The sequence below is a fragment of the Zootermopsis nevadensis genome, unplaced genomic scaffold, assembly GCF_977971745.1.
Source record: "Zootermopsis nevadensis isolate Lab colony 2312 unplaced genomic scaffold, Znev_1.0 Znev_ptg000017l, whole genome shotgun sequence".
Lineage (NCBI taxonomy): Eukaryota > Metazoa > Arthropoda > Insecta > Blattodea > Termopsidae > Zootermopsis > Zootermopsis nevadensis.
The window spans coordinates 6,917,699-6,936,110 of NW_028259149.1; the positions used below are offsets into that span (position 1 = coordinate 6,917,699).

The 18,412-nt window shown below is 38.3% G+C and overlaps 2 protein-coding genes across 2 annotated transcripts in view; both read right to left on the minus strand.

Annotated features, from left to right (window-relative positions):
- Positions 1 to 18,412, minus strand: part of Nmdar2 (glutamate ionotropic receptor NMDA type subunit 2) — a 212,855-nt gene that overhangs the window by 156,131 nt on the left and 38,312 nt on the right. The window lies entirely within an intron of this gene.
- On the minus strand, positions 16,310 to 17,537 carry LOC147873634 (pre-mRNA-splicing factor RBM22-like). The gene has a single exon (XM_087350242.1). The coding sequence runs from the start codon at positions 17,274 to 17,276 to the stop codon at positions 16,578 to 16,580; it is 699 nt and encodes a 232-aa protein (XP_087206368.1). The 5' UTR covers positions 17,277 to 17,537; the 3' UTR covers positions 16,310 to 16,577.

The following is an 18,412-nucleotide window of genomic DNA, read 5'->3' on the forward strand; positions in this document are numbered from 1 at the left end:
TGTCTCTATGTCGAGTCTCTAATGCTTCGATCGCCCTGATGACGGAGGCAGTATGACCTCTGAAACGTTAGTGGAAATCTACCAGACTACACGTCGCAATAACCCAGAAGACAGCAATCTTCGTTTGTTACCATATTCACAACAGCCCACAGTCGGTGCCTAACAGAGCCAGACGAATCCAGTCCACAACGTCCAACCCTATTTTCGTAAGAACCATTTTAATATTATCACCAGCTACACCGATTTATTAATTATAATAAAACCTTGGTCGCATTTCTAACGTATCTAATGCGCGTTACATGCCCCGCCTACCTCATTATACTTCCTCTACTTTTATTACGGAAAGAATAAAAAATACAACTTTAAAAACGTAGTTGAAAAACAGATACGACGAAGCATGGACGATTCTTTACATTCGTACAACAATATAACAAAAGAAATCTTGTTGTGCGATGCTGCGTTCTAACAAAGCGCTGCCTGAAATATATGTTAACTCCTATTCATGCTGAACAGCAATGATGTCTGTCTTTTGATATGCACGTCAGTGTCTCTTTATGGTCTTGGTCTGAAATTGTTGCGCGTATCTGTAAAGCGTCATCCTACGTTTAAAAAGTTTGTTCTGAGTTTAATCCTTTGAAGCCAAAGCATTTCTTTGTTTAATATTTAAGAATCCAGCCCGTACCACAAAGAAAACATAGTACTTCACCATTTCAAAGATCAGCTGGTTATTGCTGTTTAAGGAAATAATCATCTTTATAATGAGAATCGTGCGTAAAAAACACCAAATGGAGCGCTGTTGGGTTTTGAAGGGTTGGTGGGACAGAGTGCGTGCTAACTTGACCTTCGACCCTGAGGAAATACCGTAGATTGAGGGAGTCTGAGAATAGAGTAATAAGTAGAAATTGAGATTATAAGGAAGTAAATGCCGATAGAAAATACAACTGGAAATGGAAAGCAAAGATAGTGAAACAAGATACGAATGGGGGAGGGATGTAAACAAAAGGAGAGATGGGAAAGAAGGAAGGAAAAAGGAATGCATGTGTGAAAAGAGAGAGAAATAAAACCTGCTTTCTGTGTTTGAAATAAACAAGCAGTCATCAAATTTAATGACTGAAACGATATTTTATTAGCAGTAAGAGAAATGCTGTGTGAAAATGACGGTTGGAATGCTTGTCTTGAGAAATCCAATAATCAATTTGTCATAACGGACTGCGCGTTGTCAAGACAGAACGAATTGCTCGTTCTGGCATATTGCATTACCTACAGCAACACACGTTGGCTTCGGATTTTCCTCTCTTTTTTTCCAGAGGCTTCCCTGATCGGAGACGAGAAAAAGGAGAAGCGGTCTGCTGGGCCTTCAAGCTCCACTCCGTGGAAAGTTTCAGAGGACTACGCTGCATGAATCGTAGTGTGGAAGTAAACCGATTCATTCTTATTTAAGAACGCTGTATCAACTGCATTACTGAAAGTCGATTAAGACGTGAGGACGATGGTGATTCGTAAAGGATTTGACAGGAAAGGCCGTGTTCACAATGTAAATTCCTGCCCCACCCCCACATAAGGCAGTAAAATGTAATAAAGTTAACACTTTCCATGGCAAAACGTTTCTCTTTCGTTGCTGGAAGCCAAAAATAGACCAGTTGTTGAAAGGTGGCGGGGTTAGGTTTCTTTGAATAAACTTCTTATACGCCAGATACATCCATAGCACAATTGTTAATGCTTCTAAGATACGTAATTCGTGGGTAGTATGTACTGAACTTCCTCAATTAACGCATTAAAAAGCAGCATACGAAGTGAATATTAAATGGTCCAATAGTATGTGAAGTTAGAGTGATTTTGAATGACTCGAAAAAATATACACAACTATTACATTCGCAAATAAATTACAGAAGATAAAGTATCCGAGATATAATTTTATATGAACACAAAACACTAAACATAATTATGTATAGTGTTCAGTAAATAACTTATTTAATTATTAATACAAGAAGAAGAACAATGAGACGAATACTAAATATGGAAATTAATAAAAATCTATTGGAATTTGTTAATGCAAGTAAATACGTCTTCTTTATTTTTTTATCCTAATGAACATTTGATGATACGCAAAAGGGAGAAAAACCACTATACCAGTGAGTTTTACACAAGATAACACTGTCGAATTAGGCGTCGCATATTAGTTCATATTTCGTAACAGCTTATATGCGATATAGATCTAATTACACGTCACGTTAATCTGCATCAGTGCTTATACATAATTTATTCATACTTAATTATGACTATGGAAATAGCTGAATAATCTTCCAAAACGGTACATCACTAAGCTGTATGCTAGGAACAGACTAATCGAGTAATATACCAGCTTTCACATTCTCATCAACGTCACTTATTTTTTTCAGCCTGTGTGTGTGTGTGTGTGTATGTGTAAACAGAAAGCAGAGGCAGGGGGAGAGGCAAGTGATTCGCGTATTGGAATAATAAAGTACTCAGCTTTAAGCATGGATCATTCTGTCCGTATTTGTAACAATAAAGTCAACATATATGACTGAGTAACCAAACCAATTTTCTAATTCTCTGACAGAAGAAATCCACGTGTTCAACATTATTAACGTTAGCTCCCCACAGAAAATATGTAGGCATCCAACGGCCAACATCGAAAAGAATGGACAATAAAAATCAAAGGTATGGGAAGGATTCAGTTAATACGGTTAGTCAAATGATTTAAAATAATAAATAAGATCGAGAATGAAAAGGAAAGAAACGAATACGAAATATTTTCAATAGAGGATAAGAGGAAAAGAACACAAACGTCGTTGGGTATAATATCATAAGTAAAGGACATAACTGATCGACTATGGACAAAAGTTTCCTTGAAAAGCTAACAGTCCCTCAGCTGGTCTTGAAACTTCTCACAATTTGTTTTGATTCCGAAGGTTAGATTTATGTTCGCAAAATCCTGCCACTAGGTTCTACCTTGAACCAAATGAATACAATCCACACATTCATATACACCTAGCAAAGTCTTCTAAACTTCAAGTGGATTTTCTTTTTTCCCCAGAGCGTTCAAAGTCACAAATCTGTACTTTTCTCATCTTTCATCGAGTACAGTCCTTCTTGAAAGTTACTTACGCTCGCTAGTCAAGACACTTCCCGCCTTTAATTGTGCCCAAAAGTTCATTACAGTGTCGACAAGAGCCCGCCACCAGTACTTATCCTGAACTAGAATGTGATCAATAACTCCAAACTCAAATTCCTTACGATCAAGTTTAAAATTATCCTACCATCTATGCCTAGGTCTTCTCCTTCACGAAAAATTCTGTATTCATGTCCCACCTTCCGCATGCGACCTACATACCCCACAATTGTAAAATATGTGTTCTCCTTTGGCGTACACCTGGAACTACTTTTTTATTTAGTTTGGACGATCGACGTTGTCTTCTGCTTTTGTCCTGTCCAAAAAATAAAACATTCACACTGGATCGGACATTAAACGTCTTCCGTCATCTGGTATGCCCTCTGTCATTCTTCGCCCTACGCCGTGAAGCAAGGGAATAGAATATAAATTTAAATAATTGATTTTTCTTATCTGAAAGAAACAAATTATTTCACTGGCAAGCCAGAACTCTGACATGAAGAACAGAAATTTATAAAACCTAAAGGTGACAAATCTTCCGTTTGAATAATCATAGGATATATAAATAAATGTGATTCACTTCAATAACTCTTCATTGAATAAATTCCTGTGGGAAGTGAAGTATACATTTTTTCCCTTCTGTCTGATAAGTTTTCCGCATCAGCCAGATGGAAAAAGTCTAACTGTGCATTGTGTCACAAGGTCTCCATGGACATAGCCGTGGTAAACAAACCAACATAAAATGAAGTACGCATATACAAACACAGGACAGACTGAAATCTTAATTCCACACTTGACTGAAGGCGAGAAACGGGATTTTAATGTATAAACATAATAAAGCTAAGACCAAACACGTGTTTGAGACCATTGTTAAAAATGTAATGTCAAAGACCACATTCAAAAACCAAAATAAAAGACCCAAATTCAAAAGTTATGTGAAAAAACCATTGCGAAGCAAACAAGCCATGAAACCACAGTCAAAAAGCAATATGATCGAACGGAAGATAAAACGAAAAATCAGAATACCAATGTCTAAATCACAGATAAAAAAGTCATAAGAAGTGAGTTAAAATTCAAAACACGGGAAACAAAGTTAAAACCAAACGTAAAAATATAAAGTCAAATAACCAAAACCAAAAACAATCAGAAAAAGTATGGTGTAAAACCAAACAAAGAAAAGTTACCAGCACAAGAGATAAAAGTCAAAGACAAAAATACAAAGTCAAAAGTCTGAATCAAAAAAACCAAAAGCCATACACCATAATCAGAAACCAAAGTCAAGTATCGAAGTCAACGAACCAGACAAATAAATTAAAAAGACGAAACACAAAAGATTCAAACAACGAAACTCAAGAAACCAAAGAGAAAAACGAATTTGAAAAAGGTCAAAGAGCAACGCAGAAGAAAGAGTGAAGGGGGATTCCTTCCGTTTCTTTGTATCGAGGGACGATGCGGAAAGCAGAGGCCACAGCTAGACGCCTGGCGTCGCTTCCTTCTTATTGCACCTTGTTTCTTTCACCACCACACAGCTGTTTCACGCTACGGGGTGTAAAAAAACGATAAATATAATAATAATAACAATAATAATAAAAACACACGCCTATACACTCGCAGCGTACTTATAGGTTATCCAAGTTCTCCAACCTGCCCTTGAAAATAGTATTTTAAACGAATTAGAAACAGAACATCTGGTGTCGCAACACTACAGAATTGCAGAAGAATTTATTTCTGTAATAAAATCCAACAATGACTTATCAGAGGTCAAAGGTTCGATATGAATAAAGAGCACCTCTGGAAACGATGCTATCTACCCCTATCATGCATCTCCGACCTTTGTAATCTGTCTCCTTAAAATCCATTGCAATGTCCGAATCCAGGATTTCCCTAGTACGAATTATGAATTCCGAGCAGTCAACAACTTCGATCGATCAATCTTCTGAGCAGTTTGTACACAGCTAGTCTTCAGAGCAATGAACTGTTTTTATTTAATCGGAAAAGGGTGCGGAATGGATTTATCTGGCTCAGGATAGAGATCAGCGACGAGTTCTTTTAAAAAGGCAACAAACCTAAGGATTCCATATACGACTGGGAGGCTAAGCGTCTTTTAGTTAGCACAGTAACCGGTTATAAATCCACATCGACAGGACGGACACACACAAAAGCAAAACGTTCCAATAATTGATTAAATAAAACACGTGGCAGTTAAACACAGTATCAAACAGTTTTCATCCGCAAGTTCAATTTCTACTTATCTGTATTTAGAGCAGATGAAGTTGCAAAGCGATCAATCTAAGTAAATTGAATTCCACCGTTTGTTCAATTACGCGCCTGTTAGGTGCGTTTAATCAGATGGTATCGGTATGCATGCAAATGTCCAACAAGCAGTACGCCATCTAGGAACTCCACAACGTTAGATTAGGGCAGGAAATTGGCTTGTTCTCTAATACAAAGCCTGTTCGTAGTTAAAGTCTATGCAAATTTGTTTTGATTCCTGCTAAAAAGACCACTATACGGTACAACGACAGTTTCTTCAAGCCAAGGAAATACACAAATACGGGACATAAAGATCAAAACTGAGACGGCACATTAGGAGCAGATGTAATTGCTTTAATATGAATATTACCATACTGTAGCTACGGTATATTGAGCGTAATATACCCATGAAACCTCTTCAACGTATAACCCATTAGAAAGGACTACAAAATTATAAGCTGAATCACAAAATTTTTAAAAATGTTCTTCCGTGTGGAACGAAATTAAATTTGAAAAGTATAACAAATTAATTACTCATATGAAAAATAAACAGGCTAACATAAAGCGAGACTTCCTGACTCTGGATAAAAAAACTAAATAAGTAACAATTTCGATCTACTTTCTACATAAGAGAAACATGGACTATGGTCAATATTTTGTGAAGAAATCAAGAAATTACATTAGTTAGAAAATCGAAGAGTTGATGTGAAATGTATAAAATATAATGGATAAATCTATCTCAAAATGTTTCTTTGAAGATGACCGTCTTCTGGGATGTCACGCCGTGCGGTCTAGTACACGTCTGGCAAAATTGCAGAGTGTACGTACTGCCTCCATCATCATGTAATAATGGAGGCTCTGTTCTATTCTGTTCTTTTCTGCTATACTCTATTTCATTTTGCTCTATTCATTCTCGCTTTATTTGGCTCTATTCTACTGTATTCTGTTCTATTCCGTACCATTCTATTGTTTTCTATTGTGTTCTATTTATTATTTCCTATTTTATTCTGTTCTATCCAAGTTTGTTCTATTCTATAAAATATAAAGAAATTCTTTGGGTCGATAGTCGTTACCGAATGGTTATCAATTCTGCTTCGTTTTCGAGCGTTTCTGTACTCAAATCATGACCCGGTAATCTCTTATTCCGACTGAGATTTTTTTAAGTTCCTCCAGACAAACTACAGGATAATACCTCCAATTAGACCACGATCGCTTCCTTCCGAATTCTTCTTAAGCTATTATTTATTAATAGTTCCTTAATCCGACAGCGTCGTTAAATAAAACACAAATAATAAACACAATTCCCATTCCTAAGTATAAGTCCAGAGATGATAAATGGTTTCTAGTAACTTCATTGGCAAAATTGTATCTGCATCTCTGAATCCCTTCACTGGATGAGAAAAACGATAAAGCAGAATAGCCCAGTAAACAAATAAACTACAGAAGAATCTCCTTCAATCTAAATACGAAGTATAAATAAGAAGCAAACACACGACAGCTTGAGTGTTCATTCACGTTAAAAAAATACAAATATAGGAAAACGATGCTAGGGCAAACCGGTATTAAATTTTCCAATATAGCCGTTAAAAAATCAGGTGTGGCAATATTGGAGTTCTTAGATTAACCACCGCATTATCGTATTAGCACAGATTCCATGGTTAAAGCCACAAACCCAATATATCGTCATAGGACTCATGCTGACTGACCAGTCACACATCCTCGTTATGTGGGTCGTTGGGTATCGATGGCCCAACTCACATTCAACTTTTTTTTTATTTCGAACAGAAATTACTATATTGGCATTTCCTGAGGGATGTCTCACATTTACAAACACAAAAGGAGCCCCATATTTTACGTCTCAGTATTCCTCCACCCAACCATCTTCATCAAACTACGGTGGCCGCAGAACGAAGTGCTTCATCACGAGACGACGCGGCGCAAGGAATATCCCAGAAGTCATCTTCATGTTTGTCACCATGAGACCCTGAAATCTCACAATGTAAATGGTGATTTTCTAGGCGTTTAGTTCCCCGAGATTTAATTTATACAAAACGAGCATAATATATTTATTACATGAAATTCTCTTGAAAACAGAAGGTAATTTTTGATTTGATAGTGATGAAATTCCCTGCCTTCTATGGATCCCGTAGGCACATTACCGTGTTTACGAAAGCCTGGATAATGATACTGCCCTGAGACAGATAAATTCAGTTTATACCCTCATGCCTATTTTTAAGATCCATTCCAACATTATCATCTCACTCACGCCTAAGTCCACAAATTGCTAACTTGATTTTAGGTTTTCCGACTACATTCTGTACGCACTGTTAACTGTCATCTCGTTAGTAACAAGGCTGCAAAGATTGAATAACAACCGGAGATACTACATGCGTTCTATGAGTCTACATTCTGAATACTCTTAGCTGACATAAGAAGTGTACTAAGTAGGATTTGAGGTTTTCACGGCGGTGAGTTTGAAGATGACTGTGTTCTGGGTTGAGTCTGGCAGAAGTCTACCGACGTTTCAGAGGGTGATTATCGCCCTGATTCTGGAGACAGCAATTAATTCTAAAACGTCAGTAAATTTCTATCAAATTACAGGCGCAACAACTCAGAAGACAACCATCTTTGCATTTTAAAAGAATCAGATATGGTTAAGTGGAATTTATTTATCTGACTGGGGATAGGATCCAGTCGTGAGTTCTTGCTAACATAATGATTTTACTGACGAGATGAGGGACTATTAGCTTCTTAGAAGAATTCTACTTCCCTGAGTTGGCAATTATATCTCTACGATTTTGTCGCCACGTACTGGTTCGCGGTACTGGTAAAGACGGAGTCTAAAGTAATATTTAAAACTGAAATTTTCACTAAAGTACGAAATAATTTGCAATGGGCTATAGATTATACTAGTTATTAGACAGTACGTTAGAAATGTGCACTACATACGCTTTCATTACACGTTATAAGCTACGTATGTTCATGGTAAACAAAAGATGGAGGCAGTATGTTCCTCTGAAATGTTGGTACCCAACCACAAGTGTACATTGTGTCACCACCCAGAAGACCAACATCAGAGTCTTCACCGTCGTGAAAACCTCGGATCTCTAGAAACTGCGTAGTTCACAGAAGCATCGCTACGCAGGTCACATTCTCCGAGAAGAGACTGTCAAAATGGAAATGACATGGTTTGATGAGAAATGGAGGGTTATGCGATGTCGGAGCATCATCCTGTAACAACAAGATGACCTCAAGTTTACACGGATTGTCCTGTCGATGCGTAGCCTTGGAAACTTACGCTGACGTCAATAGCTCTATCTCTCTCTTCCTCACCATCTTGGGACCCGGGATCTCGTGTAAGTCATGGTATTAGTACGGGCGAGACACGGTTACGCAGAGAACTGAAGCTACCGCTTGTCACTGAGCTTCGTAATGCGTTCATCTCTTCAAGAGGAATCCAATGTTAGTTTACAGAATCCGTTTGTTGAAAGGAATTTTAATTATAATGCTAGATACAACTTCTATGCGAACGAAAAGTTATTTTAATCCGCTTTTGCTTATTCGTTTGCTAACAGTAATTTGAAATTTGAATTATAAATAAGGGACCAATAGAATGAGATTATGTTATTGCATACTGAAACAATTCCAGAATGAACAAAGACCTATTGTATAAGTATATATTTTTTTAAATAATGCCTACTTTTTAAAGAAGGTGGAATGCAACGATATACGAAAATACTGTTAAAACGCTGCTAGTGATTATAACTATTAAATAAACACCTCACCTTTTAGTTACAGCTTACATTTTCGGTTGTTTCTTAAATACATTATTGAAAGACAATTAGCTCAAAACATTAGCTGGAAAGCTTGAAGGGAAAATACAGCTTGAATGATCTCGGCGTAGATCGGAGGACAATATGCAAATGGACGTTGGAGCAATATAACGTAAGGGCGTGGACTAGATTAATCTGACTCACGAAAGGATCAGAGGCGGGCCCTTGTGAAACCGCTAATGAATATTCGGTTTCCTGAACACTCGGCTTTAATCCATAGACTGAGTTAAACTAAAATAAATGTATTGTAACCGCAAATAAAGTCTCCGAAAGATTCCGACACACGTATGTATATGTTATTTAAAGTTAAATATTTGATTAACAAAGCAAATTATGCGATAATTTTAAATATTTTCAGATATTGTATTATTACTAATCGGTTACCTAATTCTACACATTATCATAAAACACTACAAAATAATTAATAGATTAGAATAACTGTGTCTATGTTGGAGATGGAGACGGTATGTTCCTCAGAAAAGTTGATGGCTACCGACAAGTCCAAACAGCGTCACAACCCACAAGAACAACATCGACGGTCAACTAATTGGCTCAACTGCAATTATTGTAGAAAATATTTAAGTCTAAAAAACACAATTGCAGCCTCATTTATATTCATCGTTAAGAATTTGTAATTTTATTTGAATCTTTCATTAATCCTGGTATAAAAATACTGTGAAATTTATTTTAAGGAAAATGAGCTAACAGAAATTTAAAAATTTATCCTACGGCTAAATTATTCTTTCCAAACAAAATGGAAATGAGGTTTTACTTTGCCCAAGCTTCTGGTGTTCTTGTTTTCAGTTGTCAGGCAAAAAGGGTGGAAAATAAATATATCACAAATGGAGTCTCCGACTTTTCTGAGGATATAAACCTGGTTTCTGAAGAGCGAAGAGGGATTATAAAATTATAGTCGTCTCTGCGACATTAAGGATGTGATGTGATTTTCTGGGTTGTGATGCTGTACAGTCTTGAACCACTTCAAAGACAAACAGTTAAGGAACAATCATATCAGGCCCGTAATTATGCGTTGTAAATTAAGTTTTCGTAATGCCATCTCTAGAAAATCAAATAAGGTAAACATGGTAATACCTCGTAGTAGTAATGTTAATATATGTTTTATTTTATTTCAGTTAAGCTGGAATTACTTACGTTTTTCGGATATTTCAATTCGGAAAATACAGATTTGTCTAAGGTCTGAGGTACACACATAACGCAATTTCAAAGCTGACAAAAACAAAGACGTGAACAAACAGACCCAGAGAAGGTTGACAGAGTCTGCTACGTTATGTGATTAAAAATTTTAATTTGTTATCTGTTAGAGAATCGGATTTAATTACTGCAACCTCGTAATAAGTTTTCCTCGCAGAATTCAAATCTGAACAAAAAGAGCAGAATTACGTCAATCACGTGGTAGGAAAAGTTTGTTAAAGTTTGAAGGCAAAATCAAAGCACTGACAGGAATATTTTTACGTTCACACTGCCACCTAACTCAGAAAGTTGCAACTTCACGGGGGCAGAGTTTCTACAAGTTTGCGTTTAAACCGGCGTTTTGGATAACAGCGTTTTTAATTGAACTTCAACCATAAACTGTTTAATTGTATTTCTTGTTTCAGCTTTCGAACGTCGTGTAACACTGGGAATCGTTACAAAATAAATCATTATAAAATAACTACGAAACTGTATTTTGTTTCTAACATGCTTGACTGTATGAATTTGACGTTCGTGCGATTCGGAAACATCTGACATTAAATTCTGATGATTGCGACTCTGGTAGTAAGAAATGCCTATGGCGGGCGTCTGGAGTCAGACAATCGGTTTTGTGTTGTGTTTAGCAGGCGAAATTTTGCTTTATTCTGTTGAAAATTCTAAGTTGCGAAGCTTCCACAAATAAAAATTCTTGTTCAGAAGGTAATAATCGTTCAGATAGTCAAAACGTTTCTTGAGTTTTATGAAAACGATCTCTTCGTCCTTATGATGGAGGCAGTAAGGACCTCTGAAACGTCTGTAAACTTCTACCAGGCTACACGGCGCATCAACCCAGAAGAGAGCCATCTTTAAACTCACAGCCTTGAAAACACCCAAATCCAACCGGAACAGAGTCGAAACGGAATTTTCCACTCAATCTTTGTTATTTAAACGGAGCTCCAACATACGAGCCCAATACTTAGAGAACTATTTGGAATTCTACGACCCCAAATTAAACTGCATCTTTCAATTCTCGTCACATTTTCCTTGCTCGTATCTGTTAAGTGCGTGAGGTTTAGCACAGAAGCGCAGCCTATAATAATTCTGTACCTCTTAATTGATGGGTATCACAAAGCTGTCGTCCTGGTACTAATAAAATACTCAGCGAAAACTGTGACCTGTGTTACATAACCTCAAACAATTGGCTCTAATCTCCCATAACAGAGGTATCAACGCAGGTCATGAAAAGCCCGCCAATAACGGGGACAGAGCGTCGAAGTGGAGAATAGAACTATGAACAACTCACTTGGTGGGAATGTTTGTGTAAAAATGTACCTGTCAAAAACAGTCATGCAGGCATACATAATTCCTGATAATTTAGCAGCAGTTATAAAACACGATTTATTCTAAATGCTGAGGCACGTGTGTCCGTCCGTCTGTCTGCCCGTCACACTATCCATCGTGTGATTAATTTACGGACTCTAATATTATAGACCCCATATTTGTTTAAAATAAGCACGTCCGTCAAGCCACTGAAGGGCACTCCGCGAACTTTATAACCTGCTCTAAGGGTTCTCAACCACCTCCACTTCTAGGGCCTCATTCAAACCTGCTTGTGGACTGGCGGCTCGCTAGGTTATCAACAGAATTTATTTAAACTTCAAGCAATTTATTAGAACGGCTATTAAATTACTATAGGAACATTTTCATATATTACTCGACATTTAGTTTTCACAGTGATCTTACACTGTTTTTATTGAGCTGTTGTTATAATTCTTAACATTCCCCAGTTAAGATACACAAGATAGTGTAATTGCGTCATATTGTGAATATTCTAACAATTATTTATTTTAATCCGTCTTATCACAATATTTAAAATTTCTTATAATTAAGATAATAAAATATCATTGATGTTCCATATCGATTGATCGATGTTCCAAAATGTAAATCGATCAATCGATATGGAACATCAATGATATTTTATTATCTTAATTATAAGAAATTTTAAATATTGTGATAAGACGGATTAAAATAAATAATTGTTAAGATACACACTAGTTCTTGATCTGAAGTTCATCAAGCTGCAGTTGGGTAGTATTGCCAAAATACTGACTATGTTAGCAAATCGTGTTTTCTGATACCACGTAACTGCATAATATGCTCTTGGTCGTTTACTAGGATGATAAAATCAAGGGCGATGAAATGGGCGGGTCACATATCTCTTATTAAAGAAATCATTAAGACGAACAAAGTCCTGAAAGAAGAGATTACTTAGAAGACCTGGGCGTATATACGAGAACTATTAATAACCTTATCTTAAAATATCGGATGTGCGATTTAGAATGTATTCGTGGAGGCCTGTGGAGCGGGATGTTGACCACGGTAGTGACCTTGAGGACCCACGTGACTAGCTGAGCATACTGTTACAGCTTCTGAAGGACTACTCCATGTAGTTAAACTAAACTCCCTTATGAACCTAATTATTAAGCATTTTGTGGAATTCTCCTGTTAAACTGCAAATTTCGAGTCCCAACATCAACACAGAAAACACTATCGTTAGGTTGACACCCCGACTATACAACAATTTTTTATTACAGTCTCAATGTTTAAGATCCACTTCACATTTCGGCCTTAACTGGTCATCTTCAGATGATTCTCTTGTCAACTTAACTATCAACACGCAACAGGAAGCATCCCTTAAAATTGGGCAACGTGTCACCGGCCTTCTAGGACAGATCATTATGAAGAGACGCAGCAGCGCCTTGCCATGCTCAGCTGTGCTCGCAACCATGTAATAAGCCCTGTCACAAATGGCTACTTCCTCATCTTGTTTCTCTTACCCACATTTTTATTTTCATTCTTCCTAGCTCCTTTTCACCCGTCCCATTCACTCTTTATCCTATTGTTCTTGCGTTATAAACTCTGTAGCAATTTATGTAACTCTTATTCCGATATTCCTCTTTGAGCCATTGTCCTTCTATTGTGTCACATGCTTTATTATTATCCTTCGCAAGTGTTTTCCTTCACAGTTTCGTTGGACTTTTTTCGTATGACTTAAATCTCACATCTAACTCCACAAAGCGAGTCCTTAAAAAAAATCGCTCCTTTCATTGAAGTGAAAGTTTCACCACTGAGTTCGCATGAATCCCCAGAGTTCTCTATCCTCACGACCTACTTCCTCAACATTCATTCTATGTTATTTCCCCATCTGCGAGCGCCTAGATTTAAGTAATACCTTCATTCAGGTCTTCGTTCGTAATGCTGCATCTGCGCACGTTTCATTTCTCCCATGCATGCTACATGCCCCTCCCATTTCATCCTTCTCAATCTGATGACGTTAAACATGCCACTTATTCTTTCTTATTAAATACTATTATAATGTCTACAGAATTTCTTCACACTTTAAACGTTTACACCATAGTGGTAACTATGTGTACCACCTGCATTAACATTCAATAACTCTTCATTTTGTCAAAAAATATATTTGTGTGTTCGGTACAACTAAGAATATGCAGCGATTATTTCTCTAAACAAAATTAAGTAACATCAGGAACTAATTTTTTGAATATTACTTACGATGAGATTCGGCTTCAAAGAGTTCATTTAACTTAGGAAAGTTAGCTCTTCTCTTTTGTGAATTCGATCTCGCATGCTCCGACTTAGAAAAATTCAATAAAAACATTAAGACGCGTTTACACACAAAGACAAGGAATTGAATGTAACGTCCAACTGGATAAAATGCATCAATTTCTCTTCTGATTATTTTAACAGGTCCAATTTTAACCTTCCGCAGCGCATTCCAGTATTTACACAATATCATCTTCATCAAAAGTCTACTTTAGACGAGGAACAGACAGTATCGTGACTGCGTTTATTTTATCTTTTAATCGATTATACATCAGTCGTTTAGCTAAAATGTGTGATCTGTACTATTTCAACCGCACCAACCAAGCGCACATCCTATTGTTGGCGTTAATCCTATTAGTGGTAAAAAAAGTGTTACGTTAAAATACGCCGCGTTATTTCTAACACAAGTAAGGACATACAGGATGAAAAAGCGGGTGACACAGACCAGAATCCGCTCCAGAGCTTAGCACAGCACAAAAATAAACTGCACCTAATAATTCACTACTGTCTGTGTATTCCCATCAACCACATTGCTAAGATACTGTGTATATGTATTCTCTTTTACGACATTATTTTCATCGTGCAAAAGTCTCGTAGAATAATACTAACGTTTCAGAGGTCCTTGCTGTCTCCATCATCGGGGAGATGAGTCATCGCTCTGATAATGAAGGCGTGGTTGGTAAACATCTACCAGAGTACACGACGCAACGACTTAAAAGAGTGTTATCCTTGTACTCACCTCAAGTTATGAACATTCTAGTTCATGGTTTATATTGCCTCCAAAATACGTCTTATTTAGACACGTGAGTTTCCGGATGTCATTGCCAAAAGATGCCATATTTAGGGAAAGTGAGCCTCGGGGTTCTACCGGACACGACGTTGCAAAACCGACGCTGAGAATCGCGGCGGCTAACGTCGCGATGCCAAATTCAAAATGTAAATTAAACCAACAAGTCTTGTTACGCCATGCTACACGATCTGGCAATCCGACGCCGAGCGTCATGATACAGAGAGAAGATTGGGGATATAGCAAAGCTAAACCTCCTGATCCATACAATATTAAGCAAACCGACGCCGAGCGAAGCCTCGAAAAATGTCACGATGCAGAGCGCCAAGAGGTGGATAATGGGCAGCATATCTAGCCTAATCCTACCGATAACACAGAATGATCAATAAATAATGATTTTGATGACTTTAAGTGATATGGAAGGAAGTGGTTATAGCATAATTGAAGGTGCAACCACGGTACTTGCTTGGAGTGACTGAGGGAAACCACGAAAAACTCACTCAGGATACCCGGTTTTCGGGAAGAGATTTTCGCCCGCGACCTCCAGAGAACGAGGCAGGAGTGCTAACCAGTAAATATATACCCTGTCTTTTCCAGAACTGCAGACAGATGAAGTTGAAAGGCTTTTAACGTGTTTTTCTTTCGCAGTTCTTACAGCTAAACATCCTTTCTGTTCAAACGCTCTCGTAAATAAATCACTTCAGTAAATAAACATATAAATCTGCCTATGTCTCCAGTAAACCTACAGCAGCATTCAGTTTAAGGAGACGCCCACCTGAAGCGCAAATAAGGGCAGCTGACTGCGCTCGAACCATTCATACGTTTAAATCAGCAGAAAAGGCATTTCTTCAACCCAGTAACCCTTTGCTCGGAAAATACTCTTAGTTCCTCTGTGACAGACAGACAGTTCTCCAAACTAGGCCTTTATTATCCCAACATTTTTCGTCCGGATTCCTCTACTTTCGTGATTCCTGCATCAATATTTCACAGTCCTCGGAATGATTTTTATGAAAAGCATATCATCCGTATGTAGTTTCTGATATTCCCATAGACGCCAAGCCAACAAATGAACCTATCTTTGAAATTTAATTGTCGCTCAATTCGTCAAGAAATCACACATCGTTTTATACAATCCTAAGGTTCATCATCGTGTTTACAAGAATCCACCACTGAAGTACATCGTGATCCAGATAAATTCAGTCCACCCTCTCCAACCTTAATAATTTAAGATCCGCATTAATAATATTGTAATGATTTTTTTTATTCGGTTATGATTTATTCAAGGAAGTGTTAACTACTCAGACTGTAAACATAACATGATTTATGAATTCTAAAGAATATAGAAGAAGCCATCCTGGCTTAATTTAATGCATTACTCAGAAATTTTCTGAAAGGACTGAGGAATCCTACGAAGAAACTCAGTCACGATACCTGGTCTCCAGGCCCGAAATTTGAGCCCGAGACCTCGCTAATTCCAAACACGCTTCAGAAGGAATTATGAAATCGAACATTTACTTTTCCTGTTACACTTCCGAATAATTGGCAGAATACTTCAAGTAAGACACCGCTTGGAATTTATAGGCGTAGCGTAGCTTAAAAAGCATCATCTACTCCATCTGTTCAATCTGAGTAGTGGCAAATTTTTTTTGTAAACAATAAGACAATGTTCATACAAATGTAACTCAATTACGAAACCATAAAAATTCTATCCCTGGCAAATTAGAGACCAGACTGTTCACAATAAATAGATAATGCCTTATCTGAGCTCTTTTTCAGTTAGTTTATCACCAAGGTTCCAAACATAAAGTGTAGTTATACTCTTGTCTTCTGGTGGTTCAAGCTTTGGCATTGCAGAAGCTCGACGCATAAGTTTCTCAGCCACAGGATCATTGATACCATAGTACCTATCTTCAATATTTTGATCAGCTAGAGGATCATCTGGGTCTGTTGGTTTTTCATGACGATATGGACACTCTTCTCCTCGCTTACATTCACCTTTCACCCAGAAAGAGCAAATGTGTGGTCGATTCCTTTTGTAGTAAGGACTTGTCCTAGCCACTTTCATCAATAAGTCACTGGCAGCTTGAGACTTTCCAATTGCACCTGCTGCTGTAGTGGCACCTATCTTGCCAAGCTCCTTGTCCATATTTTGAATATAATATTCTTTGTTAACATCTGAACGTGGTAGGTCATCCTTAATACGGAGAACTGAATCTCTAACTTGAATTGGAAGTCCATATTCCAGATCTAACAGACATGTTTGGCACACATTCTTCATCCGACTACATGTCTGACACACTTCTGATTTCTTGCACCTCATTCGAGCGCCAGGGCACCATCGAAACACAGTGAAAGGTCTGGAGCAAATCTTACACTCTTTTCCATACCGCTCTTTTGTCATTCGTATATACGGATTGTCACCCAAACAAGTCTGGCAAAGTATAGGGAACTCCATATATATATATATAATGTAACGTGGGACGGTATACGACCTTGATTGTCAACCCTTGATTTCTTCTGGTGTCTGCTACCTCAAATCCGATCCGATTGTAAACTTGGTTGGATTGTAAGAGACCACAATGTCTTCCAGCAATAATGAATTTAATCAAACTAAAACGTCTTTTACAGCACAAAAATAATCTCGTCTACAACACACTTCTCCTACAAGCGATTCACACTTCAGCTCTCTTCGCACACTCCTTCCACACTCTCACCTACTACACTGCTCTCAAAACCGATTGTCAATCGGCTTTTAAACGAATGCAACAATGTCTATGCAACAATGCCAATAAACAGACGCAACAATGCAAACACAATAATGTAAACGCAACAATGCTAAGCGCAACAATGTCTATCAACCAGTTCAACAATGCCAACCGCAACACGTCACACTACCCCCTCCTTAAAGCTGCTCGTCCCGAGCTGCACCCGAATACGGCGCCAACCTGTCCAGGTGGACTACCATCATCCGGGCCCGGGTATGCCGCTGAATCCGATAAACCACGTCGTTGATTCTGGTCAGCACCCTGTAGGGGCCCTCCCAAGATGTTTGTAGCTTGGGAGACTTCCCTTTTCTCCGGGTAGGACGATACAACCACACGCAATCTCCCTCCTGGAAGCCAGCCGAGTTTGCCAGGCGATCATAGCGTGCCTTCATCCGGTCGCTGGCCATCTTCAGATGCTGGCGGGCATGGTTATGCGCGTCATAGAGTCGTTCCTCGAGATCCGCCGCATAATCGGTTGTCGACTTCTCCCTATCTGGAGGAGACCCGAACATAAGGTCGAACGGCAGGCCCTGGTCACTGTGCAGCTCCCTCGGAACTCCGAAGCGGCAGAAGAAATTGCTTATGAGGACGTCTGCCACTGTTGACGCCTCCTGATTGGGTATGGCGTAGACCTCTGGCCACTTCGTAAAATAATCCATTGCGATCATACCCAATCACCCGGAACTTTGTGCACGGCCCGCCACCCCCACCCCGATCACGGAGGCCATCAGCTGAAGTGATCTTCTCCCCATGCCGCAGAGGCCTTCAGCCGAAACGGCCCCTCCCTCTCTGGGTTCAAACCCCGGAGATCCAACCAACCAAATTC